Source organism: Phascolarctos cinereus, unplaced genomic scaffold, assembly GCF_003287225.1.
Source record: "Phascolarctos cinereus isolate Bilbo 61053 unplaced genomic scaffold, phaCin_HiC Scaffold_726;HRSCAF=1367, whole genome shotgun sequence".
NCBI lineage: Eukaryota > Metazoa > Chordata > Mammalia > Diprotodontia > Phascolarctidae > Phascolarctos > Phascolarctos cinereus.
The window spans coordinates 395,668,506-395,696,396 of NW_027556098.1; the positions used below are offsets into that span (position 1 = coordinate 395,668,506).

General features: G+C 53.0%; 4 protein-coding genes across 11 annotated transcripts in view; 2 read left to right on the forward strand and 2 right to left on the reverse strand.

The window, feature by feature from the left end:
• Positions 1 to 7,095, forward strand: part of PLEKHG5 (pleckstrin homology and RhoGEF domain containing G5) — a 114,438-nt gene extending 107,343 nt beyond the window's left edge. For 5 of the 7 annotated variants that reach the window (XM_078145721.1, XM_020974966.2, XM_078145724.1 and 2 more), the window contains 5 exons: positions 2,679 to 2,811; positions 3,719 to 3,834; positions 3,977 to 4,155; positions 5,411 to 6,220; positions 6,492 to 7,095. In XM_078145721.1, coding sequence (XP_078001847.1) covers positions 2,679 to 2,811; positions 3,719 to 3,834; positions 3,977 to 4,155; positions 5,411 to 6,220; positions 6,492 to 6,501 — 1,248 coding nt within the window. In that variant the 3' untranslated portion in view covers positions 6,502 to 7,095. Of the gene's footprint in view, positions 1 to 2,678; positions 2,812 to 3,718; positions 3,835 to 3,976; positions 4,156 to 5,410; positions 6,225 to 6,491 lie in introns of those variants that run through there. The other 2 variants (XM_078145722.1, XM_020974974.2) reach the window with 1 other exon arrangement.
• Positions 7,096 to 8,731: 1,636 nt separating this feature from the next.
• On the forward strand, positions 8,732 to 14,092 carry TNFRSF25 (TNF receptor superfamily member 25). 2 transcript variants are annotated; one of them, XM_020975026.2, is made up of 10 exons: positions 8,732 to 8,847; positions 10,255 to 10,462; positions 10,739 to 10,873; positions 11,376 to 11,549; positions 11,660 to 11,747; positions 12,410 to 12,543; positions 12,665 to 12,781; positions 12,937 to 12,971; positions 13,088 to 13,265; positions 13,448 to 14,092. In XM_020975026.2, exons 1-10 carry the CDS (start codon positions 8,809 to 8,811, stop codon positions 13,732 to 13,734), a joined length of 1,395 nt encoding a protein of 464 aa, XP_020830685.1. In that variant the 5' UTR covers positions 8,732 to 8,808; the 3' UTR covers positions 13,735 to 14,092. The 2 variants fall into 2 exon arrangements, with proteins under 2 accessions (XP_020830685.1, XP_020830694.1); XM_020975035.2 differs by having other exon boundaries at positions 12,410 to 12,474.
• A 1,326-nt stretch (positions 14,093 to 15,418) lies between these two features.
• LOC110199963 (espin-like) overlaps positions 15,419 to 27,891 on the reverse strand; it is a 53,179-nt gene continuing 40,706 nt past the window's right edge. The window contains 7 exon segments of the mRNA XM_020975002.2: positions 15,419 to 15,731; positions 16,316 to 16,327; positions 16,418 to 16,497; positions 21,408 to 21,683; positions 21,781 to 21,926; positions 25,342 to 25,534; positions 25,703 to 25,864. Of these exon segments, the coding sequence (XP_020830661.1) occupies positions 15,584 to 15,731; positions 16,316 to 16,327; positions 16,418 to 16,497; positions 21,408 to 21,683; positions 21,781 to 21,926; positions 25,342 to 25,534; positions 25,703 to 25,864 (1,017 nt within the window). The 3' untranslated portion in view covers positions 15,419 to 15,583.
• LOC110199970 (espin-like protein) lies at positions 17,884 to 19,986 on the reverse strand. The gene has a single exon (XM_020975013.2). The coding sequence runs from the start codon at positions 19,984 to 19,986 to the stop codon at positions 18,277 to 18,279; it is 1,710 nt and encodes a 569-aa protein (XP_020830672.1). The 3' UTR covers positions 17,884 to 18,276.

Sequence of the window (27,891 nt, forward strand, 5' to 3'; positions counted from 1 at the left end):
GCAGTATGACATAATGGTTTCTGAGTTAGGAAGACCAAACCCAGTCTCTCACCCATATTTTAGCTGTGTAACCATGGGCAAGTCACTTAACCTCTTAGGGCCCCCAGACAACTCTCTAAGATTATGAGTCAAAGACTTGATGCTGATCTCCATTGGTAGAGGGAGTTTTCTTGCTGGAAGTTCCCTGTACTAATAGAATTAAAAGTCTGGTCCAAAAATGCCTCTACTATCCACTCCCATGGGGTTATTGTCAGGAAAAGTCTTTTGTGAAGTTTCAAGTTATAGAAAGGAAAACAGATATTAGTCAATAAACTTTTATTAAGCACCTACTGTGTGCCAGGTACCATGCTAAGCACTGGGGATACAAAATGGGGCAAAAATAGTCCCTGTCCTCAAGGAGCTCACAATCTAATAGGGGAATAATGAGGAAACAAGATATGTACAGAAAAGTTATATACCAGATACATAGGAAGTAATTAACAGAGGGAAGGCACCAGGATTAGCTATCTCCTATCTCCAGTTCTTTCTGAGACTAGGATGTCGTCAGGGATCTGAATACCGTGTTCTCTGGAGTCATTTCATGTAGATGACCTCTGGGAGTCTTGTTTTCAAGTCCTACTCGTGATCTTCCTGCCTTTGGGACCATGAATTGAGTTGCTAAATATCTCAAAAAGTCAGGTGGTTTTCTAAGACTTAAGTTACAGGTGAGTTGCTGACCTATATGGCTATAGAGAGTTTCCTCTTAACAACGTGCCTGACCACTGGTCCTCCAGGCTCCTATCTGACTATCCACCCACTCTTCCTAGTTTTGACCCCTGGGTCTAAGCTGAACAAGGCTGATCCATCTTCCCTGTGGCCTGGGCTCATGATCCTTCATTATTCTGGTTGTCCTACTCTGGAGAGTGTCCAGCGTATAATGTCCTCTTCTGCTCCATGGTTCTTCAGAGTGTTAAGACAGCCATAGCGTCTGTCCAGGGGGAACTCCCAGGAATTCCTTCACCTGACTGAAATCAAACTCTGGACCAAAAAACAAAGGCAATTTTATGGAGACCCCTGAATTTTACTCATTGCCCATTCTCATAGTAGAAAATGTAATGGAGAGGACCTGAGTTCAAGACCTGGCTTTGCCTATAATGTGTCTATACCCTGAGCAAATCAGTCCAATTCAGTAAACACTTAATAAGCACCTACGATGTGCCAGGCATTGTGCTAAATTCTGGGGATGTAATAAATTAAAAGAAAGACAGCCCCTGCCCTCAAGGAGCTTACAATCTAACTGGGGAAGATAGCATACAAAAAGAGACAGGAGAGGCAGGGGTGGGACAAGTATTGAAGGGGTATCTCGTTCCATGGAAATGAAACCAGGCAGAGCAGCAGATGACTGAATGACAGAATGGAGTGAGCTGAGAGTCCAATTTCTGCCCTCTATAAAGGACGGAATTGGGAAAAGTTTGATATTCTGCCCCCAGCCCTCCAATCAGAGAGGAGAGGGAGGTGGTGTCAGTCAAAGCTGGTGAGTTTAGAAGGGATGACGTCCTGGGGGTGGGGTGAAGCATCTTGTTCTGTGGAGTTACTGTATGGTAGGGCAGCAGATGAAAAGTGGGGTTAAATCACTTCACCCCCTCTCAGCCTGGGCTTCTACCTTGTTTTCATGTCATCTCCTCCATTGAACTGGAAGCTCCTGGAGGGTAGGGAATGGTTTTTGTCTTTCTTTGTATTAGAAACAGTGATCACAGGGCCTGGCACGTGGTAGACATTTTAATAAATGTTTTGTTGTTGTTCAGTGGTTTTCAGTCATATCTGACTCTCCATGACCCCATTTGGACTCTTTTTGGCAGAGATACTGGAGTGATTCACCATTTCTTTCTCCAGCTTATTTGACAGATGAGGAAACTGAGGCAAATAGAGTGAAGTGACTTGCCCAGGGTCACATAGCTAATAAGTGTCTAAGGCCACATTTGAACTCAGGAAGATGAGTCTTCCTGACTCCAGGATCCTCTATGCACTTTGGCACCACCAGCTGCACCTGTAATAAATGTTCGCTGACTGGCTAATTTGACCCTAAGGCCTCTTCGAGCTAACTATAAGAACTATAAGATTTTATGAGTCTTAAGATAAGATACCGTCCTCGCCTTCAAGGAGATTACACAGTCTCATTAGGGAGAGAAGATATACTTGCGTTCAACATGATTCATGATTTGTTCTTAGTGCAAATGCTAGATTTGGACTTAAAGAATCTGGGTTCAAATCCTGGCTCTGCCACTTATTTTTTTTTGGGGGGGGGCTAGGCAATGGGGTTAAGCGACTTGCCCAAGGTCACACAGCTAGTAAGTGTTATGTGTCTAAGGCTGGATTGGAACTCAGGTCCTCTTGAATCCAGGGCCGGTGCTGTATCCACTGCGCCACCTAGCTGCCCCCACTGCCACTTATTAAACATTTGATCTTGGGCAAGTCATTTAGAGGCTCTCTTTCCCCATCTGTAAAATGGGGGCAGGACTGGACTAGGTAGCTTCTGAAGTCTCTTCCAGTGCTAAATCAAGGATTTTTTCTTCTCTCTGGATCTCAGTTTCCCCATCTGTAAATTGAACGGGTTGGACTAGATATCCTCTGAGGTAGATTCCTTGCAGTTTGAGCTCAGTGCTCCTCTGACCTCAGGCTTGAATGTCCTCTTCCACCAGATGGACGTTTACTGCTTCCTCTTTACCGACCTGTTTCTGGTGACCAAGCCTGTGAAGAAGGCAGAGAGGACCAAAGTCATCCGGCAGCCCCTGATGGTAGACAAGATTGTGTGTCGGGAACTCCGAGACCCCGGTAATTCCTTACCACCCCACTGTCCCAACATTCCTCTGTTTCAGCAGAAAGGGCACTGGGGTTCTCCTCACTCCTCAGCTACTATGTGACCAGAATCTCGATGTCTGGAGGCACCCCAGGGAGTCTACCTGCACGTCAACAGGAATCCCCTTAACAACATGCCTGACCACTGGTCTTCCAGGCTCCTATCCGACTGTCCACCCACTCTTCCTAGTTTTGGCCTCTGGGTCTAAGCTGAACAAGGCTGATCCATCTTCCCTGTGGCCTGGGCTCATGATCCTTCATTATTCTGGTTGTCCTACTCTGGAGAGTGCCCAGCTTATAATGTCCTCTTCTGCTCCATGGTTCTTCAGAGACTTAAGACAGCCATAGCGTCCGTCCGCGGGGGACTCCCAGGCTGGCCCCCCATATTTCCCTCATGGCTCTGATTCTTTCTTACCTCCAAGGGTTGTTGTGAGAATCAAATGATACAATGTTTATAAAGCCACTGTCTGGCACATAGGAAGTACTATATAAATGCCTAGCGCCTTGCCTACCCCTTCCTGCCCCTCTAGGCTTCAGCACCATGGACACCTCTCCCTCCCCTCCCCTTCCCCTTCCCAGCTTTCCAGTTTCCTTTTCTGGTGGCATCTTCTCTCACTGGAACCAGGTAAAGCTCCTAAAACAGTTCCTAGTACAGAAATACCTTTCTTTCCTTCTTTCATTTTTGAGGGCAGCCTCTCTCTTTCTTTTCCCTTTAATTGTATCCCTAGCATTTAGATTGGTGCCAGGCACCTAGTAAATGCTTAATAAATGTTTCTTGCTTTGCTTTGCCTTTATTGTCCTTGATGTACTTCTCACCTTCCTTATCGTGGGTCTCAGCTTATCAACATCCTTCCTCACACACGGTGCCCTTTTTTCTCCCTAGGCTCCTTCCTCCTCATCTATCTGAATGAGTTCCGAAGTGCTGTGGGTGCCTTCACCTTCCAGGCTAGTGGACAGGCCCTCTGCCGAGGCTGGGTAGAAGCCATTTATAATGCTCAGGTAAGGTGCCCAGTGTGGGTGGGTGTGGGCTAAAGGTCAAAAGGGGTGGTTGAGCTGGAGAGTGTTAGTTGTGTATGTTACATGTGGAAAAGCCTGGGCCACAGATGTGCCTGATGCCTAGAACCTCCTTCCCTGCCTACAGAACCTGCTGCAGAGGATGAGGCTACAGGAACACCAAGGCAGTCAGCAGCAGCATCTGCAGAGCCTGGAGGAGGAGGAGGATGAGGAGGAAGAGGAGGAGGAAGGAGAGAGCAGCACCTCAGGAGCTAGCTCCCCTACCATCCTTCGAAAAAGCAACAACAGCCTGGATTCCCAACGCTGGTATGCCTTTTACAACACCATCACAGGACAAACAGTGATTGAGGTCCTGCTGTGTGCAGAGAGCAGCTCTGGAGCTGGGGGCAGAAGGGGAGAAGAGAAGACATAGGCCCTATAGAGGCAGTGGTAGAATGGAAATAGCAGTGGGCTTAGAATCAAGAAGATAAGGGTTCAAATGCCATCTCTGGTTCTTCTTAGCTGGGTCACTTTGGGTAAATCACTTATCCTCTCTGAACTGCAATTCCTTCATTCCATTCAATTCAGTTCAACAAACATTAAGTACCTACTATGTGCCAGGCACTGTACTAAGTGCTTTGTAAATATTACTTCATTTGATCCTCACAACAACTCTGTAAGAATAGGTATTGTTATCCCCATTTTACAGTTGAAGAAACTGAGGCAGAGGGTCACACAGCTGGCAAGCATCTGAGGCCATATTTGAACTCAGGTCTTTCCGACACCAGGCTCAGTGCTCTATCTGCTGCTTCACGTGAATTGTGCTTTGAAGGAAACTAGGGTTTCTAAGAGTTCATGGTGAAAAAAGGATGCATTCTGGGCAAGGTGGGGACCATTTGGGCAAAGCCGCCAAATTAGGCGATGGAATTTTGCATGAGAGGAATAGCTCGCAAGCTGGTCTGACTGGAATGGAGGATGCAGGAAGGAGAAGAATAAATAGACTAGAAAGGTCTGTGGGAGCTAGATTGTAGAGGGCTTTAAGTGCCAGGCTGAGAATTTTGTACTTTATCCTGTAGGTGATAGGGAGCCATTGAACGTTTCTGAGGAGGGGAGTGATATGGTCAGACTTATACTTTATAGCACAATAACTTTGGCATCTATGTGGGGAATGGATTGGATAAGGGGGGGGTCTGGAAGCAGGGGAGACCTAATGAACAGGCTATTGAAGTAGTTGAATTAGGGTATTGGCCATCTAAGTAGAATGGAGAGGATGAATGGAAGGAGATGATTCCAAAGTTCCTTGTATGTAATAAAATACCTATTGGAGGTGTTGAAAAGATAGGTCTTTGTAAGCCTGAAAGCACTGTTAACTTTCGAGTTGTTTTTACTGCTGCTACTGGTAGACTGTAAGCTCTCTGAGGGCAGGGACCCTACACTATCTTACTTTTTTCAGTATCTCCTTCCTTGTGCTTAATTGTGTTCAGGGTTAGGCCCAAACTCAGGGTTTAATCCAGATCGAGTGACTGATGACCTGTTCAAAGTCCCCTTTTGCTCCCCTGGCCCTCTCCCCTCTCCTTTCTAGTCCCTCGGATGGTTCCACAGAGACTCTAGCCATTGTGGTGGTGGAGCCTGGGGAAACACCATCATCGCCGGACTTTGAGGGCGGCCCATTCAGTTCCCGGTCGGATGAGACCTCGATCAGCACAACAGCTTCGTCCACCACCCCGACGAGTGAGCTGCTGGGCCCCGAGTCCGACGGACTGCTTCCCTCGGCAGCGGCTGAGTGCCGCTCTTGCTCCATCGATTCTGCCTATGGCACGCTCTCCCCAACCTCCCTGAAGGACTTTGTTGCCTCTTCGGAACTGGCTCCTGTTCCTGCCCCCAGGCCCCCTGACCCACCTGACCCCCCTACTCCTGCCTTGCCACCCTCACCCCGCCTCCGACGTCGCACGCCTGTCCAGCTGCTGCCTTGGCCTCGCTTACTCAAATCCAAATCGGAGGCCAGCTTGCTACAACTGCTCTCAGGGGCTTCTGGCCGGGATCCCCCAGCAACCCCTAGCCGGAGCCTGTCTGAGCTTTGCCTAACTACTCCCCTCCCTCCCAATGGCTTCTCCAGGACTCAGGTGGGGCCATGCCAGCCACTTCGGGAAGCCTGTGCCAGCTGGGACTATAGGGGGGCCAGCCCGTGCAGTGCCTCAGAGCTTTCAGAGGTGGAAGATGGGGGGTGCTCCCCTGGACGGGAGGATGAGTGTCCTTTCTCGAGGGAGTGTGAAAAGCCAGTCACTAAAACCACCTTGAGGGCTGAGCCCTCAGGCCAGCACAGGAAGCTGACCCTGGCGCAGCTGTACCGGATTAGAACCACGCTTCTCCTAAACTCCACGCTGACAGCATCGTGAGTGTCCATGGGGAGCCCGTGGGCACTCTGGGGAGCAAGGCATCAGGGCTGAGGATATAGATACTGGCCAAGGGTAGGTGTGGGGGGTGGGTCACAGGGGAAGACAGATTGTGAGGATGTGAGGCAGAGGTTGCTGCTGGGCGGAAGCCACAAGTGGGCTTTGGGGTTTGGGGTTCTTCATGTCCCTTGAGGTAGCTTTATTGGGAGGACTAGCTTCACCAGGTCATAGACCCTGTCCTCTTTTCCCCTTCCCCTACTTGTCCTCCAGAGAAGTCTGAGCAGCAGGAGGACCCCAGGGTGCCATGGATGGATGGATGGTCACACAGACAGACAGATGGCCTAGTTCTGACTGATGTGCCCCCAATCCACTCAGTGTGAGACCAGGACATCAGTCTCCAGGGAAGAGATTGAGGGCTGGAAACCAGGAACCAAATTGCACTTTGTTGAATACGCCTGGGCCGAGAGACAGGAAGGCCCTGGGGAGGCTCCCACCAGGCATCCACCCTTTGAGCTCTTAGCTGCTCCCTCTCACAGCTCACACATACACTGCTGCTTCTCCAGACCCCACCTCGGAGGGTCCAACCCCAGGAATCCCCATCCTCAACACACAAACACCCCCCTCCCCGGCTGAATTATGACACCCTTCCTTTAAGCCACTGGGCCATCTCTCCACCATCCCCCCAGCTGACCTCTTTCCTTTCTTGTCCCCAAATAGGTAGACCCAGGAAGTGCCCTCAACCCTGTCCTACTCCCCCAGTCAAGCCCACACGGGGTGGGGAACAAGGGACAGCCCCGCCCCCCAAATCCCCCTGTGTATAAAGGTGCATATTTATTGAGCTTTGGGTTTCTTTTATAAAGACTTGTGTATATTCTCCTGTGTGATAAGAGTGCGTTCTGTTTTCCCCATGGGTCTCTGGTTTCCATTTCTTTTATGAGGAAAGAGGAGGTGGTGATGTGATCACTTCTTCCCCTTGCCTCTGCCATACCTCGTTGGGAGAAAGTGGGAGGTCTTGGCCTGGGGCACTTGGGATCTAGTTGGTCTATGGGTACCTCATTCTTAATCCTGGGTTTCCTCCTCTGTCCTTCCCAGTGTATGCTTTCTTTACTCCCTGGGGGAAGAGCCTTAGGAATCTTCCTCCTTCTGTTGGAGGCTGGGGGTGCTGTAAGCCCCAGTGAATGAAACCCTTGCTTCAGGCATTAAGATGACCTGTACACTATCTGAGGAATGAGGGGCCCTGCTTCCCCCCTTCCCCCAGGACAATAAATAGAAGTCTTTCCCAGATTCCTAGAATTAGAACTGAAATGGACCTCAGACCCTCTCGTTCAGCCCCCTCATTCTACACAGAAACAGACTGAGGGTCAGAGAAGTTGTGATCTTCCCAAGGTCACAGGTCATGTCAAAGGTAGCATTTGAACTCAGATCCTCTGACTGAGTCATTGTTTTTCCCATTGTACCAGGATATCATCATACTCATTTTACAGATGAGGTAACTCACTCACCCAAAGTCACCCAGATAGGAAAGAGAGGCAAGGTTTCAATGCCCTTGTCAGCCAGAAATATCTCACGGGGGATTCAAGGAGCAAACATTTGTTGACAAGTGGGATAGGAGAGTAAGGCTAGGGGAGACAGAGAGATGGGGATCCCCAAGGGGAGGCAGTAGGTCATGGGAGAAAGAACATTGGATTTGGAGTCAGGGCCACAAATCTGCTAATTAACTGCCTTCCTGGTCTTGGATAAGTCACTTTCCCATTCTGGACCTCATTTTCTCATCTGTAAATTGGCTGTAGGGAGGACCATATAAGGGATCTTAGAGGTCACCTAGCCCAGCACCCCTCACCCCATCCCCTACCCCTCTAGTTTTATAGAGGTTTGGAGAGATAAAAGGACTTGCCCAAGGTCACAAGAGTCAAACAAAAACCTAGTGCTGGATCACTTGCTTCTCTCTTATGATTCTTATATAAATAGGAGGGGGAAGCAGCTTGAGAGGTCAAGAAGTCCGAACTCCTCATTTTGCAGATAGAGACACTACAGGCCCCTAGAGGTTAAATGTCGTTAAAGTCACATAGCTCATAACTGGCAGTACTCGAATTTGAACCCAAGTCCTTTCTTGACTCCAAATCCACTGTTCCACTTTGCCTAACCTCAGCTAATTTCTTACTTGGGCCATAGAGATCCTGGTACTTGTAACCCAAAGCCGGGGTCCTGGTGGAGCTGCCCAGGAGATATTGATCAGAGGCTCTTAGAACCGAAGAGAAACTAGCCTAGAGAAGGAAGTGACAGCGACAGTCCTCTGACCCTCAAATATATAAGGGGCTTCAGGAATGGGCTCGCTGCTTTGTGTCAGTTAACAAATGTTAAGCGCCTACTTCTCGCCTGGCACTGTGCTAAGCATTGGGGATACAAAAAGAGGCAAAAGGTAGCCCACATCCTCAAGGGGGCGGAGCTGGGGCACGGCGGGGAGCTGGGGTTGGGGCAAGGCGGGGAAGCCCCACGGGTCTCCCCACCTGTGCACGCCCCTTCTCCACCCCTCTCCTGCTGAGTCGAGTCGCCAGGCCCGGAGGGGAGACTCGTGGGGTGTGGAGCAATGCTGCCCCGGAGCAGCACAGTCGCAGCCGTGGCGCGGGTGAGTGTGTCTCTGTGTGGGGGTGCGATGAAAGGGAAAAGGGGGGCACCCGTGTCTTAAGGAGGGAGCGGGGATCGAATCTGGAGGAGGTGGGGAAAGCTAGCCTTGGGCCTCCCTTGGCCACGGGATGGGTTCCAGAGACCTTAGGCAGCGGGGTTGAGGGGTAAGGGAGAAGAGAAGAGGCCGTCGGTGGGGGTAAAGAATTCATCCTACCGAGTCCGGGAGAATCGTGAGCTCAGTCGAAGGGGCACTACAGCGAGATCTCAGCCTAGGAAGTTGGGAGGCTGAGAAGATCTCGGCCCAGAGACGGCGCGGGGCTGGGGAGGGAGTGTTGTGGTGGAAAGGCTCCAGGGGAAAGAGACCTCGGTCCGCTGGTGCTCTGGGGGAGCTCAGCGGGGGAGAAGACCTCCAGACCTCTGGGGCTGGGTGGGAGGAGACCAGAACTCGGGCGGCGGGGCTCGGGGGAACAGAGATCTCAATACACGGGGACTCCAGGCTGCTGGGACCCTCAGTCCAGGGTCTGGGATGAGAGGGAACGAGGAAACCTATGGAGGAAGGAGGATCATCGCCAGGTCTGTCTAGTTCTCCACATGGAGGAGGCACAGTAGGGCATCAAAGTCAGGCTGGTGTCCCGTGTCTCTCCCCCTGGCCTCACCTCCCCCCAGACTGCGAACTAGATCTGAATGCCTTAGTCATCCATACCTGCCTCTGGGGACGAAGGGAGGACTCCCAAGGACCCTATCTATGAAGAGGGTCGAGAGTTGGGGGCTAGGGCTGGGGCTGGGGACAGCCGGCTCGAGTTCCTTCCTTGATCTACCCTGACCTACATATCCGCTGAACAGGCAGGACGGGGCCCTTTAGCTAGGAGGAAGCGCCTGCCCCCTTCCTCTCAGTGGGAGGTGGGGGCCCTGAGGTGATCCAGGAACAGAACTGATAGGTCAACCCTCAAGTCTCCCACGCCTGATCTAAATGGAGAGATCTTATCTCCCCAGTCATCCTCTGATCCTAGGAGGTCCCAGGGCTGAGTGGATTGTCCCTGGAGGGACCAACTCATACCCTCTGGCTTTTGGATGTTCAGGAAGTCCTGGTTCCCCAACACTCAAACATTGGCTGCTATGTCCCAGAATTGCATATGGGGCTTTGGGGGCATTGTCTCTGTCCCACCCCCTTCCTACACATATAGCCCCTTGGAGATTGGGCTGGCTCTCAGATGAAGGGTGAGGTGGGTGAGTGGGTAACCCCTTTACCCAGGATTCTCCCATACTTTTGCCTGCAAGGGCTAGCAGGAAGTTTCTAGAATGTCCCCTCCAAGATGAGTGTAGAGAACATGGTTTGGAAGCTAATCTTCAGGTCTGGTGAGTGTTATTTGGGGGAGGCAATCAGCTTTCTGCTCCCCCCCTTCCCCAGGTGTTCCTCTTGGTGGTGATGGTAGAAGTTAATGCTCTGGACCCTGGTCATCAGGAACTCCCACCCCTTCAAAGGAGCCCCAGGACCTCCCCAGGGCTGAGCCCAACGTTCAACCAGAGTCCCCTTTCTCAGAAATCCCAGCTTTGCTCAAGTCCCCGATATTTTTGGGACAAGTCAAGTAGACAGTGCTGTAGGAGCTGCCCAGCAGGTGAGAAGCTGCGAGGGAGGGGTCTGGGGATGCTGAAGAACAAAGTGTCAGGGTTCTGAGGGAGTTTAGAGTGGGATTTGTGAGATGAGAAGGAAGATTTGTGGGCCTTTGAATCAGTTAGCAGAATTGGGAAGAGCAAGAGCTGGGGACTCCAAAGATGGGAAGGGTGAGGGGCACCTTAAATCAATTGAGAAAGCTTTTGGGGGGAGAATTTTGGGTCCCCTGCTCCCTTTTTTTTACTCATCGATCACTCAGGGTTGGGGTTCTTATCTTTAGGGCATTTCCTGGAAGCTGCCTGCACTGAGCCCCAAGGCCCTTCCTCCTGTCAACCCTGCCATCAGGACACCTTCCTGTCTAAGGAGGACCATAAGTCAATGCAGTGTGCCCGATGTCGACTCTGTGATGAGGATGGTAGGGTACAAACATTTAATTTCCTATGATTTTTCTTTCTCTATTCCTTCCTTCCTTCCTTCCTTCCTTTCCTTCCTTCCTTCATTCATTCTTTAGCTCTTTGTCTCTGTATCACTCTGCCTCTGTGTATCTGTCTTTCTCTTACTGTCACTCTCCCTCTCCTTCCCCCACTCCATTCTCTTTCTGTGTTGGTCTAGCTCCGATTCATTTTCTCAGTCTCTCTCTACCCCCCTCCCTTTCCTTCCTTCCTTCCTCTCTGTGCTGGTCTATGTCTGATTCTCTCTCAGCTATCTCTAGTTCTCTCTCTGCCCATGTATTGATTGAGTATTGGTTCTCTTTCTGCTCCTTCTGTCTGATCCATCTTTAAGTTTCTTTATTCAAGTCAATTCAACCCACTCTGAGCCAGGCACTGTGCTTTGAAGATGAAGACAAAAATCCCTGTCTTCTGAAGGCTGGTGTGCTGGGCCTCTGCACTGGGCTTGGTCTCTGACTTTCCTCTCAGGCCCTGCCTATCAGGTTGTTGTCCGGAACTGCTCCTCGGTGGCCAACACCCAGTGTGGCTGTGCTCCTGGCTGGTTCCCTGAGTGCTCTGTAAACCCCTGCAGGACTGATTCACCTTTCCTCTGCATTCAATGCCAGAACTGTGAGAGTCTGCACCGACATACATTGGTCCCTTGTGAGTTTCTCCCTTTCTCCTCTGCACACTACTGCGTGGCCCTTTATCCACTCATCCCTGGCTATATTTACCGCCAAACCTAATGTCAATTTCTTATGGGCTGTCCCTAGGTTCTGGAGAAGACTCTGTTTGTGGGAGCTGTTTGCCAGGCTTCTGTCAGGACCAGAAGAACAGTTGTGTTTCTGCACCCTGCTCCATGTAACTACCCTGTCCTCCGAGGGCACCCCAAACCAGCTCTCATTTCTCCCTAGGGTGGGGTGTTGCTAACGAGTGGATGGATAGGGGAGTGTGTTCATATGTACCACAGCAGGAAGAAAGAAGGGGGGTACTCGGGAGAGGGGCAAAGGGCCTGCAAAACACCATCTGGTGCTGGGAAAGAAACCAAGTCACTGGGGACAGGGCTGAAGGGCAAGAGAGGAGGGAGTCTGGGTTTGATTGGGTGATGGGGATGGTAAAGTGTAAGTATTTGATTTGGGAAAAGAAGGTACAAAAGAGCATAGCTTTTGGGGAAGATGGGCCAGATTAGACACAGCTCCTTGCAGTCACTGCAGTTAGTGGCGAAGTGGTGGATAACGGCACAGGTGATGGAAGGATGCTGTACAGGTTTGGCTACTCATTTCCTAGGGGCCCCAGAAAAGGTATGCTCCTAACTTCAGGCAAACCCAAAGTACGGTGATACTCCCATTCCAACCAAAACAAAAACAAAAAGAGAGGGAGAAGCTGGATGGTGATCCTTTGCTCTACAAAAATATTGGCTTAGAATTCTTTACCCCAAAATATTTTAAACAGGATTTAATACATTCATAGGGGACTAGCTGAAGTGTGAGTTCCATTACACTAGTTCTTTGCACATTCTACAGAACTGAGAGTGAAAAGGAACTGTCCACAGTGATCAACCCAAGGACCACTCCTAGCCAGCCTGCAGGTAACCACTGGGGGAATGATTCCGGGAGCCATTCAGAGATCTGCTCTGGGATCTCTAGCTCCAAGAAGGGTAGGTAGTTGAAGACTCTTTGGGTGAGACTCTGACTGGGCCTTCTAGTGCTTCTGACCTTACTGGAGGTCAGGAACAAAAGTAACAGGGGATACTTATTCCAGATCCCCTTCTTCCTCAGGGGTTTGGCTCCAGTACTTCTTGGCGGCGCCAACGTTGCTAACAGTTCTGCTCTTGCTAGGAGGGGGCCTGTTCTACAGCTACCGGAAATGCTGGGTCCTAAAACCCCAGTCTCATTGTAAGTATCAACCTACCTAACAACCCCTCAAGGACCCCAGCCTAGATTTCCATAGGAGCTGGAAATAGGCCTTGAGACATCCTGAAGAAGGGCGCTAGGGGTGCTGGAGCCCAGTTCAACAATTGACCCGCTCCTCTTTTGTCTCAAATTGGCAGATGAAACGGAAATGGAGGCCTTGAAACGCCATTGGGTATGGAAGATGGGTGTGTCTGGGAGGTGAGAGGGTGTGTCACCTGGTTGATGTGCTAGGACTGAGTGATGGTTGCCTGGTGAAGGGAATGCGTCTGGGCTTCTCTTTGCTTTCAGGTAGTCAACCCTTCACCTGTAGGCAGACCTTCCCTGCCTCTGAATAGATACAATGAGATGTGTGCCCTACCGCTTGTGGGGAACTGTGGTCCTAGCAGTCCTCCACTGGCCCGGGAAGTCGCGGGCCCAGAAAATGCATGGCCTGTGCTCTGGGGTCAACCGCCCAGCAGAGGGAATGGTGAGCATGATGGGTTAAACGCCAGACTTCTTCCTCTCTTAGATCCTGGGATGGGGAACACAGCAATGATTATCTTTCAGCCCTTGGAGCCTCTCCATCTTGGTTCCCTGTGATTCTACCCCCTCCGGCCCACCACTTTCCAATTTCTCCCGGGTGGCCCCACTGCCAACTTTTGCTTCTAGGTCCTGAGGCCGGCACTCTCCAGCCCGGCCCACAGCTGTACGAGGTGATGGACGCGGTGCCCGCGCGGCGCTGGAAGGAGTTCGTGCGAACCCTGGGACTTCGGGAGGCGGAGATCGAGGCAGTAGAGGCGGAGATTGGCCGCTTTCGCGACCAGCAATATGAGATGCTCAAGCGCTGGCGCCAGCAGCAGCCCGCAGGGCTGGGCGCAGTATACGCCGCCCTGGAGCGCATGGGACTGGAAGGCTGCGCCGAAGATCTGCGCAGCCGACTGCAGCGGGGACCGTGACCGTGACCGTGACCGTAACCGTGGTGGAGAAGAGACTGTCGTCTTCTTGGTGCCCTGCCTCTCTCCTTCTCTGCAGCCCGCCGGCCGCGGAAAAAAAGGCGGCTCAGGCCCCTGAGGTGGTGGCCGCCCGAAGCCCTAAGTATGGTTACTTAAGTCTGTAGACATGTTATGTCACTTACACTGCCCCTGATTTGGAGCGGCTATTTCCTCCGCCTCCCCCTACCCCTCCTCCCTCTCAGAACCGAGTTCGGGAGGATACGCGTGTCTGTGCTAGGACAGAGGGCGTTAACCTTTCTCAGCGCTTGGAGGTTGCTGCTAGTTCAATATTAAACTCCAGCAGCAAATTCGCCTGCGTAAACGTTTTGGGTGTGTGGGTCTGTGGGTATGTGGGGGCTAGTTCTTCAAGGACACTGAAAGGTGTAATGAATTGGGAACAAGTTACTGGGACGACAGCAGCTAAATGAACTCAGTGGCCTGGGGCAGGACGGGAAGGGCACTCAAAATATTTCTCGGTCCATTACTCCCGGGTCTCGAGGCTGCGTTTTTCTCCCCTAGGAAAGTTGAATCTCAGATCGCCTTTGTTTCCGCCCCACTCTACAAAGCCCCGCCTCCCATAAGGCCCCAGTACGTCTCTCCAGTTCACCGGCTTTGGAAACAAGAAAAAAAGCGCAAAGTGACTAAGTGAGCGAGAGAAACCCCTCCCCAAGCCTGGGATAACCAGTGGATTCCTTTAATGGAGGAAAAGAAGAGGCAGGAGACGCGGGGCTAGGGCCGAGGCTTTTCCGCAGAGGGTCAGGGGAGGAAAGTGACAAAAAACATTTAGAAAAAAAAAAAAAGAAAACACAAAAGCCCCATCCTGCTCCTTTCCCCGCCCCTCCCCCAACGGTTCCCTTGGCAATGACCTAGGGAAGGGGCCTCCGGGTTGGGGGAGGGCTTACGGGGGTAATATGGCAGATGCGGAAGCCTGTACCCCAGAGGCGGCTGCTGATGCTACGTGTGGGCAGGGAATAAGTGGAGGGCGGGGAAGGGTGTAGGGATCACGCGGGGCGCCCATTCGGGCTCCAGGGTAGGTAATTTTCTTTCACTTTCTGGTAAACAAATGACTGAAAGCAAACTGTCAGAGGAATGGAGGGAGGGCGGGCCAAGCCAGGATGGGAAGTGAGCCCTGATCTCGAACTAAGGGTTGGGAAAAGCCTAGATGGAAGGGGGAGGAGAATACAAATTAAAGGAAAAAACCTTTGGGCCCCACAGGGCTGCAGTCCAAGCTCTCTAGGCACTACCCAACCAGCAGTCTTCCTCCCCACCCCCACCCCCACCCCCGTCTGTGTTAGGTCAGCCCCACTGAATTTGGGGGAGTAGGAGTCAGGGCGGAGGCTGCAGATCTGACTACACCAAGAAAAGGGGCTGGGGGAAACACTCTCCCACAGGGTTTGGGAGATATTCGTACATTTTGACATTTAGTGAACATGCAAATTATATGCAAACTAGCATGCAAATCAGCAGCGGTTCTCTCTGAGTCCACAGCTTGGGCACTTTTTGTATGCAGACTGCGGCGCTGTTTCCCCGGGGTGATGGGCGGGATGCAGGAGGGATCTAGTGGAGACGAAACCTACAGGGCCATACTGTGGGGGTGGGGGGATGGAGTAGGGGCCGAGAGTCGGAAAGAAATCAGAAGGACGAGGGCTTGTTGCCAGAAGCAGAGCCCAGACCATTTATCTCGCCAAGCCCTAGCCTGATCCTCCCTCCCCAATTCTAGCCCCCGTCCCAGCAGCTCTGAGGGAGGGACCGGCGGGGAGAGTCGCAGCAAAGGCTGGGGCAGGGGCGGGAGGCGGGAGGGCCCTCGCTGCACCTAGTGCTTCGCAATGTCTCCTTTCTTCAGGATTATCTGTCTCTGCCAGGGCGCCAGTTTGGTCTCGTCATACCCCAGTGTCCTGAGCTTCTCCGACTGCTCCTTCTCCCGCTGCGCCTCCTCCAGCCTAAGTTTCTCCTCCTCTTTTCTGCTTACCGAAGAAGAACCCAGGATGAGAGAGAGAGAGAGAGAGGGTGGGAGAGGAACCTAAGCTACTGGGGGAGAGGCAGAGGATGAGAAGAGCAAGTGCTGGGAGGGACAGAAGGATGAATATGGTATATCAGTCATCCCCTAAGGAAAACGGAAGGCTGGAGGCAGCCGGGCAGGTTATGGGACCTCAGAGAGACGGGGCAACGGGTCAAAGTAATGGGGTCTCATGTGGCAGTAGGTCAGATTATGGGGAGACAGATAAGGCAACACATTAAAGTAATAGATAATAGGTAATAGGTAAAATGTCAGATTATAGGAGACAGAATGAGGGCAGCCGGTCAGGTTATAGGGAAATAAAGAAATGGGCACAGCAGAAAAGATTACGGGAGAGAGGTGGATAATGGCCCAGGTTATTGGGCAGGGGGAGAGAAGAGGACAGGAATGAGAATGAGCAGCAAAGATTACTAGGGGCAGAGAGATGTGGGGTTGCAGAGGACAGAATGGAGTATCTGAGCTATTTGGGAGAAAGGGGTATGAAGAACTTGGCCTGGGTAGCTCCAGGTAGAATAGGGTCACACTCACCGTTTTTGTTCCCTGGAAGGAGAAACAAATAGTGGATTAGCAGTGCCTTTTCCCACTTCTCCTTGGCAGCATGGTGTCCCTCACGTTCAATGCTCAGCTTACCTCTCTTCCTCCATCTTCTTCCGAAGTATGTCCCTCCTCCAGGCAGGCATACTGGCCAGACGGGCTTCTTCCTCCTCCTCCTGCAACACAGCCAGAGGAGGTCAGGAGTAGAGTATGCAGCAGGGTGGAGAGGAAGTCAGAGTCCAGGGGATGATTCCTCATAGTTGGAGAGGGAGGGGAAAGAGCTAAGCAGAGGCCTGGAACCTGGAGGTCTTGGCAACTAAAGAACAGGAGGACAAGGACTGGGGAGTTGATGGTGGAAGACCTTCGGAAGGGAGAAGTGGAAGGAAAAATAGGAGAGGACAGTCTTTCAGCCTCTTTTTATAGAGGCCTTCAGGGCTAGAGACTTTATTCCTATAATTTCCTTTGTCTCTCTCTTTCTCTTTTTATTGTTATATCTAGTACTTCTAATCAAGATCCCAAGAATCTGTGATTTTGGAGGTCTGGGAACTTCCTCCACCAAGGCAAATCACAACCCTTAATAGAAGCTGCTACTAATAATGTTATTTATTACTAATAATAACTTAATAGAGAAATCTTACAGTGGTCTGAGACCTAGAGTGCTTAAGTGACATGTGCAAGGTCATAAAGCTAATAAGTATCAGAAGGGGGACTTGAATCTAGGTCTTCCTGGCTCCAAGCCTACCACTACATCCACTACTTCTCAGAGTTTCTAGTACTGTGTAAAATTATATTGGAAATGGTGAGTGACCTTGCTTTATCCCTGATCTTATTGGGAAAGCTTCCAATATTTCCTGAAGATAATTTGAATCTGAGAGTGCATCACCTCATTTCCTACACCGTATGCTTACACAGCTGCCCCTCACCCCCCCAAGGCAGGGCCAAAACAGTGGAAAGAAATAGGATCAGAGGGTTGTAGGGTGACCACAACCTTCCAGAATTAAAGTCTGGGAGGAAGGGGTAGAGAAGGCCTCACAGACCCAGCCTTAGAGCTTGGTGTGGCAAAGGAGCTGTTTCAGATCTCACTGGGATAGACAAGAAATATTTACAATATGACCAATCCTTGACCCTTCTTCTGCCTTGAGGGTAAAACCTGAGGATACTCCAAGGCAGCAGGAGTGCTACCCAGGTATCCTGCTTGTCAATTGCTTCACTGAAGGGCAAATAGTGAGCCCTGATGGGTGGTGTAAATGGATGAGCTAAAAGGCAAAGACAATCTTGGGCCTGCCCATGGAAGGCACCTCTTCAAGGCAAAGTTCTTTATTATTCTGTGTAACAAGGGAGAGGTAATCTGCACACATCACACTGCACACAACTCAGTTCCCCCCAGCCCCAGGCTCTCTGGCCAAGTCGGGGCTTAGAACTTCCCCAGTTCCCAATCTCGGGGAGAAGGCAGGAACTAGTTGCAAAACCATAGTGGAGTCCCAACTAGTTGGCAGGAGCTAGACAGGTCTGCTTCCTTAGTGGTTCCAGGGCTGCAGAGTGGACAATGAGACTAGGTCCTAAAGAGAGCATCCTCTTAGCTTTGTAGAGAATCATCCATTAGAGAGGATCTACTCCCAAGCCCCATGACTGCCCTGGGGAGCTACCTTGGCCAAAGCTCAGAGGAGAACTTGAGGCAGCTTTACAGCCTTGCCCTGTCCCAGCCTCCTAAAGACACCACAGCAGCAGCCTGTCCCTCAACATAAAGGCCCTCGCGATTATGGCCAGAATGGCCCAACTATATTCAGCATTAGCCTAAGCTGGGCTTCGAATTCCAGGGCAAATGGCCTAGCCCCGCTCTCACACATCCAGTTCCCATTTCTATAGCGCTGGAAGTTGTAGGTAGATGCCAGGGTGGATTCCACCATTCCCAATGGACAGCCGACTTGATTTTTCTCTTTCTCCACTGCTACTGCTCAAATGTCGAACAACTCGGCTTCCTTCTCCTTCCAGAATGAGAAGCTTCGGTCGATGTAGCGACAGATGTCCTCGTTGCTAAACTCTCCCATCTCTGCTACCAGCTGTAAAGAGTCAGCCCGATTGAAGGGCTCTGTTGGAGCCAGTGGAGGGGCTGGTGGCCCAGGGCTAAGTGTGGGCTCAGCCTGGGGCAGTGGTGGTGGTAGAGGGGGAGGTGGAGGTTGAGGTACAGGGGCTGGTGCCTGCAGCTGGGACAGAGGCTCCTCAGCAGGGGGCTCTGGGCTGTCTCCAAAGAATGCCCTCTTCAGGTCCTCAAAGCCATCCTGCCAGTCCCGACGCCCAGCCTCCACCTCCTCCAGCACAACTTTGTGGAAAAGGCGGATGAGCTCCCACGGATGACTGCCTAGCCGGTCAAACATCTCATAGCACAGCAGGTGGCGGAACTTGCGTTCCTCCCGGCTCATGCGCATCTCCAGCAGCTGGAAATAGCCCAGCATGAAGAGGTCCAGGGTGAGGCTATCGTAGCAGGCAGGCACCCCACCCACATGGGGCAGGAAGTGCTCGGGCCAGTACAGACCCTGCACCCGGCTCAGGCGGCGCAATTGCCGGGAGGGCACGTGGCGCATTAGACTCCGCCAGTGTTCCAGCAATTTGCCTACTACGTGCCGCTGCTTCATGAAATACAGCAACCGGTGGTCATTACCAAGGCTGTGATGGGCTGGCTTCTCCAGCACCTGCTTGGGCTCAGGCTCTGGGGCCCCCGCTGCCACCACCCGGGGCAGCAACCTTTGAAGGCGGGCCTGGGTGTGGCGCCCAGAGCCCCTGAAAGTCCACTTGCGCCAGTGCTCCAGGAAGAGGTAGACGATGCGCTCCTTCCGCATGTCGATATAGTCCTGGACGCCTCGAAGCTCGGTTGAGAGGGGTGGGCTTCGTGCTAGCTGTTCTGGCTCAAAAATTGTCACCTCGTCTCCGGGCTCCTCTGGGGGGTACAGGCTAGCTAAGGGATCTTCAGGGGATGACAGCTCTGCTGGCTCCAGTAGGAGATGCTCAGACCCATTGGCCCCTGAAGAACCATCCACCAAGCGCCCTCCCAGGCATGGCTGAGTCATGCTTCCAGACACGTAGTCTTCCTCCAGGATGGGCTCTCGGCTAAAGACATCAGAGACGGTGACGCTCACAGGCAAGGAGAGCTTGCGTGGGTACCAGTACTCCGCCTCCTGGCTCTGCATGTGCATCTCATAGTTGGCTTTGAGATTCTTGACTGAGACGCCACACTCCAAGATCTCACGGGCCACCTCCTCCCGGCTGCAGCTGAAGGAGTATGAGCGTCCGAGGCCCACGGACCCTGCCTGCCAGTCTGCCACGGGGGCTAGGGGCTGCCCTGTCTCAGCAGTCACCAGATCTGTCAGGTGGGCCGGTCGACTCCCCAAAGTGGCCAGCAGTATGGCCATGCTCTTGAGCAGAGTGGAGATTCTGCTACACCATGCGGGGAGGTCAGCGGCCCGGCCCTGCATGCGGCGGGGGTTGACCGTGAAACGGTGGCTGGACAGCGCAGTGGAGACTGGCAGCAGCTGCTGCAGCTCCATCTCCAGCTGCTCCAGCTGCGCCTCCAGCTTCTGGGCCTTATGCATCACCTGGAGGTTTTCTATTTGTTGTTCGATACGGTTGATGTCTTCTTCGGTCATGAGCTCCCCGAAGGGCCCCAGCATGGCATTGTGTGTGTGGGAGAACCTCCAGCCTTCTGGTTGGTAGCAGCAGTAGCCAGCGGTCAGCTAAGACGGGGAAGAGAACAGAGGGGAGGGGAACGCAGGTCTCCCTCTGGCCCCACTCCCGGCGGCCCGCGGGCAGCACACCCTCAGCCTTTACATATCCCGGGTGGTGTAATGGTAGGTCGGGCAGGGCTGTGCAGATAGACCGGGGCAGCAGCCAATGGAGAAGAGGCTTCAGCCAAGGAGGAACAGGAGCAGGGTGAGAGCTCGCTGCAGCCCACTCCGGGGCACTCTGGTTGACCGTAGGAGTGGGCCAGGCTGGATCCGGTTCGCTGCTGCTGTGGACACGGTCTCTGGGCCTGGTCGCTCATTACACCACCAAGGGAACTTGTAAAAGGCATTTAAACCGGGGTCCTAGACAAGCACCTCCACTTAGCCCTGGGCTCAAGCTTACGGCTAGAACTGATAAAGCCTCAGTTCAAAGGTAATCAAATCCTTCTTAAGACACCCCAAAAGGATCATGCACCTCATGCTGAGTCCCTTGTGTCCCTGTCCAGTGGCATCCAGCTGTGATCCTTTGAACTCGGATGCCCTTGACTTCCTGTAACTATAGTCACCACTGTTGCTTTTCCATTTGCTTTTTCTAGTTTATTTTCTGAATCTCTAACTTCAATATTTTTTATCTAAATGAGAGAAAGCATTGGACTGGGGGGAAATGCAAGACTGGGAATTTCTGACTGCAAGTTTCTCCTTTTCTAAACAGGAAAGGAAAGAAAACCCTGGCTGAGGCAGGGTTTTCTTAACCTGGGCCCTGTATACTCCAGAAAGTGAATGAACTTGAATGGGAAAAGATTACATCTATTTTCAATAACCTCTAACTCAAATTGAGCATTTCTTTCCATTTCACATTTTAAAAAATTAATCTGAAAAGAGGTCCATGGGCTTCCCCGGAATATTAAAGAGTCCGTGACCCATACAAAAGCTAGGAGCTGTTAGACTTCTTTTTGCTCTCAATCCATATTTTGTGGGCTGATGGCTCCAGAGTACTGAGGATTCTCTCAGCCTGGACCTACGGGACTCCTCTCAGAAGAGAGAGTTGCATAAACATCCTTTTGTCCCTTCAATCTACTAAAAACAAAACATTGTTTGTAGCTGATAGATCTGTTGGTGAATAGATCTCTGAATGTATGACTAGGGATATCAGCCTGTGATGATGGCTGAGGTCTCCAAAGAGTCACACAGATGGTGGCAAAGAGCAGGGAGGGACTAAAGGGAGGGGAACAAGGCAGGCTTCTGGTCTGGGGAAGCCAGTCAGCAGGGCTGGGTCTGAATTTGCCAGATGGTCAAGAAGGGGAGCTCCCCAAGAGCCCATAGGCTGGAGTAAGAGTAGGAAGGCACTAGTGGCCAGGCCCCAGGCCCACCTTTCGCCTCTGCTCCTCTTCCTCCTGCATCTTCATCTGCAGCTTTCGCACCATCACTTGCCTCTTCCATTCAGGAATGGGGCGGCCCTGCTCATCATGTGTGGGGATCAGAGTCTCGACATCCAGCTGTAGGTTCTGTGCTGGAGTCAGTGGTGGGGCCACACTGCCATTGAGGACAGGCTGATGGGGGCCTCCTCCTGCCCCAGGAATAGAACTAGCTGGTGGAGTGGGGCTCCTGGCCCGGGATAGTGATGGAGACAGGGGCGGAGCATCTGTCTGGAAAGGGAAGGCATGGTGATGGACAGCTCTCTGATTGGAAGGTCCTGGAGCCCGAGGCCGCAGGCACGAGTTGGAAGAGGGGGCTCCACCTTACCAGAGAAGGGGGCTGTCCACTGCCTGAGAAGACTGTGGTGAGGCCCTTGCTCTGTGGCGTTGGCTTCAAGCTCTTCCCTGCTTTGATCTCTGCCAGGAGTTCAGAGTTGTCTCCTGTTGGGGACATCATATTGAAGGACTTGGTACCTGGTGAGAGAAGAGAATGCTGAAGCATGAGAGATCCCCAGCCCAAGCCCTGCCCACCCCCTCCAAACCCAAACTCCAAAGTCCTGGCTAGCCCACTTGAGAGTAAGGCCCAGAAAAGACCAGGCAGGACCCAGGCATCACGTAAGCCAGTCCAGAGCAAGGCAATGCCCTGCTTGGGGTGGGCAGTACAGCTTTCTAGCAAAGACAGTAATCCCGGAAGATCCCTCCAGTCCCCCTGGGAGTAAAGCAACATGAGCACAATTCTGTACCCAGACCAGTCCCCCTACCAAGCAGCTTCCTTCTCCCTGTCCTGAACACCATGCTTCTCCTCCACCCACCTTCTTACTTCTACTAGTGGGAGTCAGCCAGTACTTACGAAGTGAGAGGGAGCCAACTTTACTGGATCCAGTGGGGCAACCCATGGGTGAATGCCCCTGGACACTCATGGTGAGCCTGGCTAAACCCAGAGGTAAAGAGAAGGTGTGCCTGATGCAGCAGGGTGTTCACCCTGATCTGTGATCTCCCTGGCCAGCCACCTGACCTTTGTTCCTTAGTTTCCTGGTCTCAGGGAGGAGTCTCCCTGAGTGTTCCAGACCCACCCCTATGCTTCATCAGCAAAGCCTGGTGATCCTTGAACTAAGTTGTCCTGGCCCAGGGCCCTAGAAACCCAGGATCTCACTAGACCCAAGTGTCCTAGCATCTGGCACCCCCACCCCCTTCTCAAACAAGTGCACCTAAGCTCAAGCACACATACACACACATACAGAGCTCCCAACCCAGCCCTGATAAAAGACTGAAATTCTGTGGGGAGGCAGCCCTGAAGAGTGGTTCTTCATGGAACAGAGGAATGGGGATGCATGGAGTTGAGGTGTGGTGTTTTGGGGAAAGTCCCAAGTTCTGTGTGATAACATGCAAAGTCCCAGTTTCAAGTTTGCATTTCCCGGATTGTATCTGTTGGGGGGGGTAGGAGAGGGAATCAAGGGGTTGTCTCCGGGAAGGGATTGGATTGGAGTCAGGAGCAAATCATTCTCCCCTCTTCTTGATCTGGGGGAGGGGATATCTAAGTGCCTCCAGGAAGGGCCACTGGAAAGGAAGAAGGGAAGTGAAGATGAAGGGGAGGGGCACAAATAGGAATTATTTTCATAGGCAAAACTGACAGGAATGCTGGTATGGAGGAAACAAATCTCCTGATTCCAAGGCAGACTCTTCTTCCTTGTGTACCAGGGAGGATTGCCCCCCAGTACCATCTGTCAGAACAACACCTAGTCATCCAGCGGTCCATCCTTTGCCCCATTTACACTCCCAAAGTCCACCATCTCTTTTCTTCTGTCTGTGTTTCCCCCATGCCCTCCCAGAGCCCTTTAGGCCCCTCAAACAAATAGAGTAGAAAGCAGGCCTGGTACTCACTCTTCCTGCACCTCAAAGCTCTCACTTCTAGGAGGCAGAGGGAAGGGGGTGGGAGAAAAAAGCAACAGAACAGAGTTAGGAGAGACATGAGGAGGCAGAGAACCTGTGGAGAACAGAAAGAAAGAGAGAGAGAGAGAGAGTGCAAATGGGATGGTGGGTGGTGGGTAGGACAACAGACAGGTTGATGCCCAAGGGAACAGATGAAGGGAAGGAGGGAGTAGGGAAAGGGAAGAGAAGGGAGGATAAGATTATCCCTACACGCCCAGGCTGAGTAACTAAGCCAAGTGTGCTTCCCCTTTTTTCTTCTTAGCCCTCCATCTGGAAGCGTGGTTGGGAGTGTTCCAGTCTGGGGGAGGAGGAGCACCTACCTCAATTTCCATCACTCCCAACGCCAGTAAGATCCAGAGGAGGGGAAGGGTCTTTGGATCTGAGGCCTGAGCTGGGTTTAGAGCTGAAAGGGATCTTAGAGGCCATTGAATTTAACCTCTGCATTTATTAGTGAGGAAGTAAGATACAGTGACTTGCCCAGAGTTCAACAGCTAGTGTCTGAGGTAGTATTTGAACCCAGATCTTCCTAATTCCAAGTGCAGTGCTCTATCCCCTATTCCCTTGGAAGGGAGGCTGAACTCTAACATTGCCCAGTTTTTTTGGGGTGTGTGTGGGTGTGTGGAGAAACCTAGACATCTTCCTTTGGTCATAGATCTGATAGCTCAACCACCCTTGGCCTGAATATCTGAGCCTGCCTGAGTTTGCCCCAAGCTAGGTCACTGTGAACCCTAAGATTCTGAAATGAGGAAAATTCCTGCTGTAGGGATGGGAAGGTAAGACACCTACAACCACTGATTTGGGGTGTGGTTAGGATTCTCTCAGGCCCTTTGTAGAAGACAGACATCAAGTTTGTGGGTTGGAGGATGGTTCTCACTTCAGGAAACAGGAAGAGGATTCAGATGCATGGGTTTCAGGATCTCTTAACCCAAATTACCACTTTACACTTGGGAAAATGGCTCAACTCTCTCCTGGATATCTGTGAGCCCTCTGTAATCTCAGGGGTTCAGGGAGGTGACTGAGAATAGGAGCCAGGGTGAAGGAGGAAGGCAAGAGTAGAAATGGGATATTGGATGGAAGCATTAGGAAAAAAAGTTTATAAGTGTAAGAAATAAGGACCTTCAGAAATAGAAATTTTGATGGAAATGGAAAGAATGTAAACTAGAGGGCAGGGCTTGTTTCACTTCTGTCTTGTTCTCAGAGCCTAGCACAGGCCCACTTCTATGAGGCCCTTTTTGAATGAATGGTTTGTTGGATAGATCATGCATGGATGGATAACTAGCTGGTGAGCAGATATCAGAAAAAGAACATGCTATGGTCTACTTCAATTGTTCTGAGTGTCAGCTGATCACAGCTCCAGGTTTAATGTCAGGCTAGCTTCCTACAGATACTGAACGAGATTGATGGAGATGAGGAAATTGGTGCTGGAGGGGACATCTTTCATCCCAGATTCCACAGTCATGATTTCAAAAGTCAACTAGCTACGCAGGTAAAACTGTGGACCCCCGAATACCGAGGTGAGGTAAGGGGGAAATACATGCAGCCCCCAAAGTGCTTTTTTTTTTAATTATGCATTGGTTCGAATTAGAGATGATAGCTCTGACCTTTCTTCTTTCAAGGGACACCCCTGAATTGACTGAGTTCTGATACAAGATGAAAAGATGACTGACTAATAATTAGATCCTTTCCCCGACCCCCCAAACAGGGGGTTGGCGGCTGGGATACCTTTCCTCCTCCTCCCTCACCCCCCCGCAGAGCATCATCCTGGCTATATAGCACAAAAGCTGCCACCATGCTTTGCAATCTCTCTTCTTCACATCTGAGCCCTTTGCCTGCAAGGGACTCCACCTCCATCGCCCCCAGTTCCCTGTTTCTCTTGGGAAGGCTTCACACCGGACTGGGTCACGGTGCTGGGCTAGGATCTCTGCCACCCTTCCTCCCGCCCCCAGCCCCCCAAACTCACTGCCGGTGGAAGAGGAGGAGCGGCGCTGGCTGCAGACAGGCCCGGACCCTTCGATGGGCAAAGGTGGCGGTGGGGGTGGTGCACTCAGGGCTTCGGGCAAGGGTGGGGGCGGGGGCGGGGGCGGTAGGTCCCTGGACACCCTGTGGTCTGCGACGCTGCCGTTGTGCACGTGGCTACCGGAGAGGAGAGAGGCCTGAGGGCATAAGCAAAAGAGAATGACCAAGCTGTCAGGGTCTCGGGAGCTGGGCCGGGGGCAGCTCAGAGTCCTGCCCCTGGAAACGTGGGAGCTGGGGACAGGTGGAGGAAAAGCCCCCTGGGTAGGGGATGAGACGGGCCGGGGGCTGGGCTGCGAGGCTCTCACCTCCTCGCTATGGGCCATCCCCAGACTGGCTGCCAGGGGCTCCCCGGGGCCGTAGCCGAGCTGGCGGTAATAGTCCCCGGTGCTGGGCTGTTTGCCAAAGCTGCGGGACTTCCGGCCCGAGTCCACCCGCCGCAGCCCGTCGTGGCCGTCGTGGGAGCTCAGCTGCGAGGGAGGGAGGAGCGCCAAGCGTGGGCTGCGGGTCGGCCGGCGGGGAGACAGCACCCTCCACCCCTGACGGCGGAGGCTCGACTTCTGTCTAACCCACCGCCTCAGTGGAACTAGCTCAAACCCCGCCCTGTGTCAGCCAGAGCTGGGGGTATCTGTGGCCGCGCTCCCCCGGGCGGCCCTGGGGAGAGGAAGCAGATGCGGATGGGGAGTGCAGGGGTGGGACAGGGCTCCCCTCTGCTCACACACAGTAAGGGATGGCTGGCCGGGCCTACTCCTGAAGTGAAGGAGCCAGAAGGGCTGCTCCCAGACGGCTGGGCCAGCCCCCTAGCGCAGGGGACGGTCAGAAAGGGCTGGTTGGGGCAGGGAGAAGGATTCTCAAGCGCCTCCGCCGGGCCCTGTCAAGGCCTCCGGGTTGCTAAAATCCAGCTTCCTCGACGGCTCTGATGGGCCCCAGAAAGCTCAGCTGCCTAGGGCCGGTTCTCGATCTGCGGCCCGCGCCCAGAGTCCCGCGCCCTTCCCAGGGTACGCGGCCCTTAGTCCCCGAAGTGCCCTGGGCAGCGGCTGCCCTACCTGCGACTGTGCCCGGTGACGCCCCGCTCTGCACCTGCTAGCGGGGGCGGCGCGGACCCGACACCTGCGCTACCCGATCTGCCCTCTCAAGTTACAACACCGACCAACGGCCTGCTCGCCTATCCGCTCCTGGGTCCTGACAGCACCCCACCAATCCCTGGCTACTGGGCTCCACCCCCCCCGGCCCCGAAGTGGGGCCGCTACCTAGGGAGCTGGGCCACGCCCCATCACCGAAGTCCCCTCCGACCCTCCTCCCCCTTCGCAGCCCAAGCCTGCCAGATGTTTGCCTCACCTCCTCAGTGGGGCCCTACTACCCCTGAGCCCCTCTACACCTATTCTCCACGACAGGCCCCGCCACGCTGACTTGGAACCTCAACTCGAGGTAAGTTGCTGCGGACCCTGGGACACTCCTCCCCAGCTTTGATGGCTCTGCACCTTTCAGAAAACCGCACTTGGACCTCTCCCTAACAGGGCCCTGGCGAACTAAAGCAGAGGGCCCAGGTTTCTCGAGCTCCTCCCCGCCCCGTCCCTGTCCCAGTCCACTTCAGCCCCTCTGCATCTGGAAACCCATAGCTGTAAGTGACACCGGCCCCTGCGTCCCGTCCTCGGGTTTCAAGGCTCGGGTGACAGCCTCGGTAGCTCCCGCCCCGTCGGTCATGACTCCTGCAGGAGACCAATCCTGGCTTGGGATCTCGAGAAGTCAGGGAAGGGGAGAAGGGGAAAGGACGGAGCCCCCTGCCCCAGCCGCTGTCCCAGGACCAGCCGTCTGGGTTTACCGCTTTCTGCCACGCCCCCAGACCTCAGCTCCCATCAAGGGCTCTGCTGATGGCTCACGTTGCAGGAAACGCGCACCCGTGGATTTCTTTTCTGGGCCATCTTGCCCCATCCTTCCCCCAGTCCCCTGGCCCCCGGCCCCTTCCCACGGAACTGTTCTCTTTGGAGGTGGAGCTGGCCATCTGTTCCGCCTCTGCCCCGCCCAGCTTAGCCCTCAGGCCGATCGCCCGGCTCTAACCGAATCCTAGCCTCTCTCTAGTCTGCAAACAAAGAAGGAGGCGTAGGCTGCGAGAACTGGGCCAGGTCCCACAAAGAACACTTTGTTGGGACTCCCGGGCGCTCTGGCCGCCAGGCACGCACGCATATATGCACTCCGACAGGGAGAGATGGGCAGACACACAAGCACACACAAATACGCAGCCCCAGGGGCCAGGCAGAAGGACACACCCAGATGTGATGCTGCGCTCCCACAGAGGGCAAAGCTCATCTCAGTTCTCCGACTATGAGGCAGACACACACCGACAAGGTTTCCCTCTCCGAATCCCAAGGGACCACTAGGCCAGAGGTACCCCGGCAGCAACATTTGCTGTCTTGGCCCTAGAGGGCAACCAGATCACTATTCCATACTCCCTGTTCTAACCTCTCCCCTTCCCACCCTACAGGCCGAGGCCGAGAGC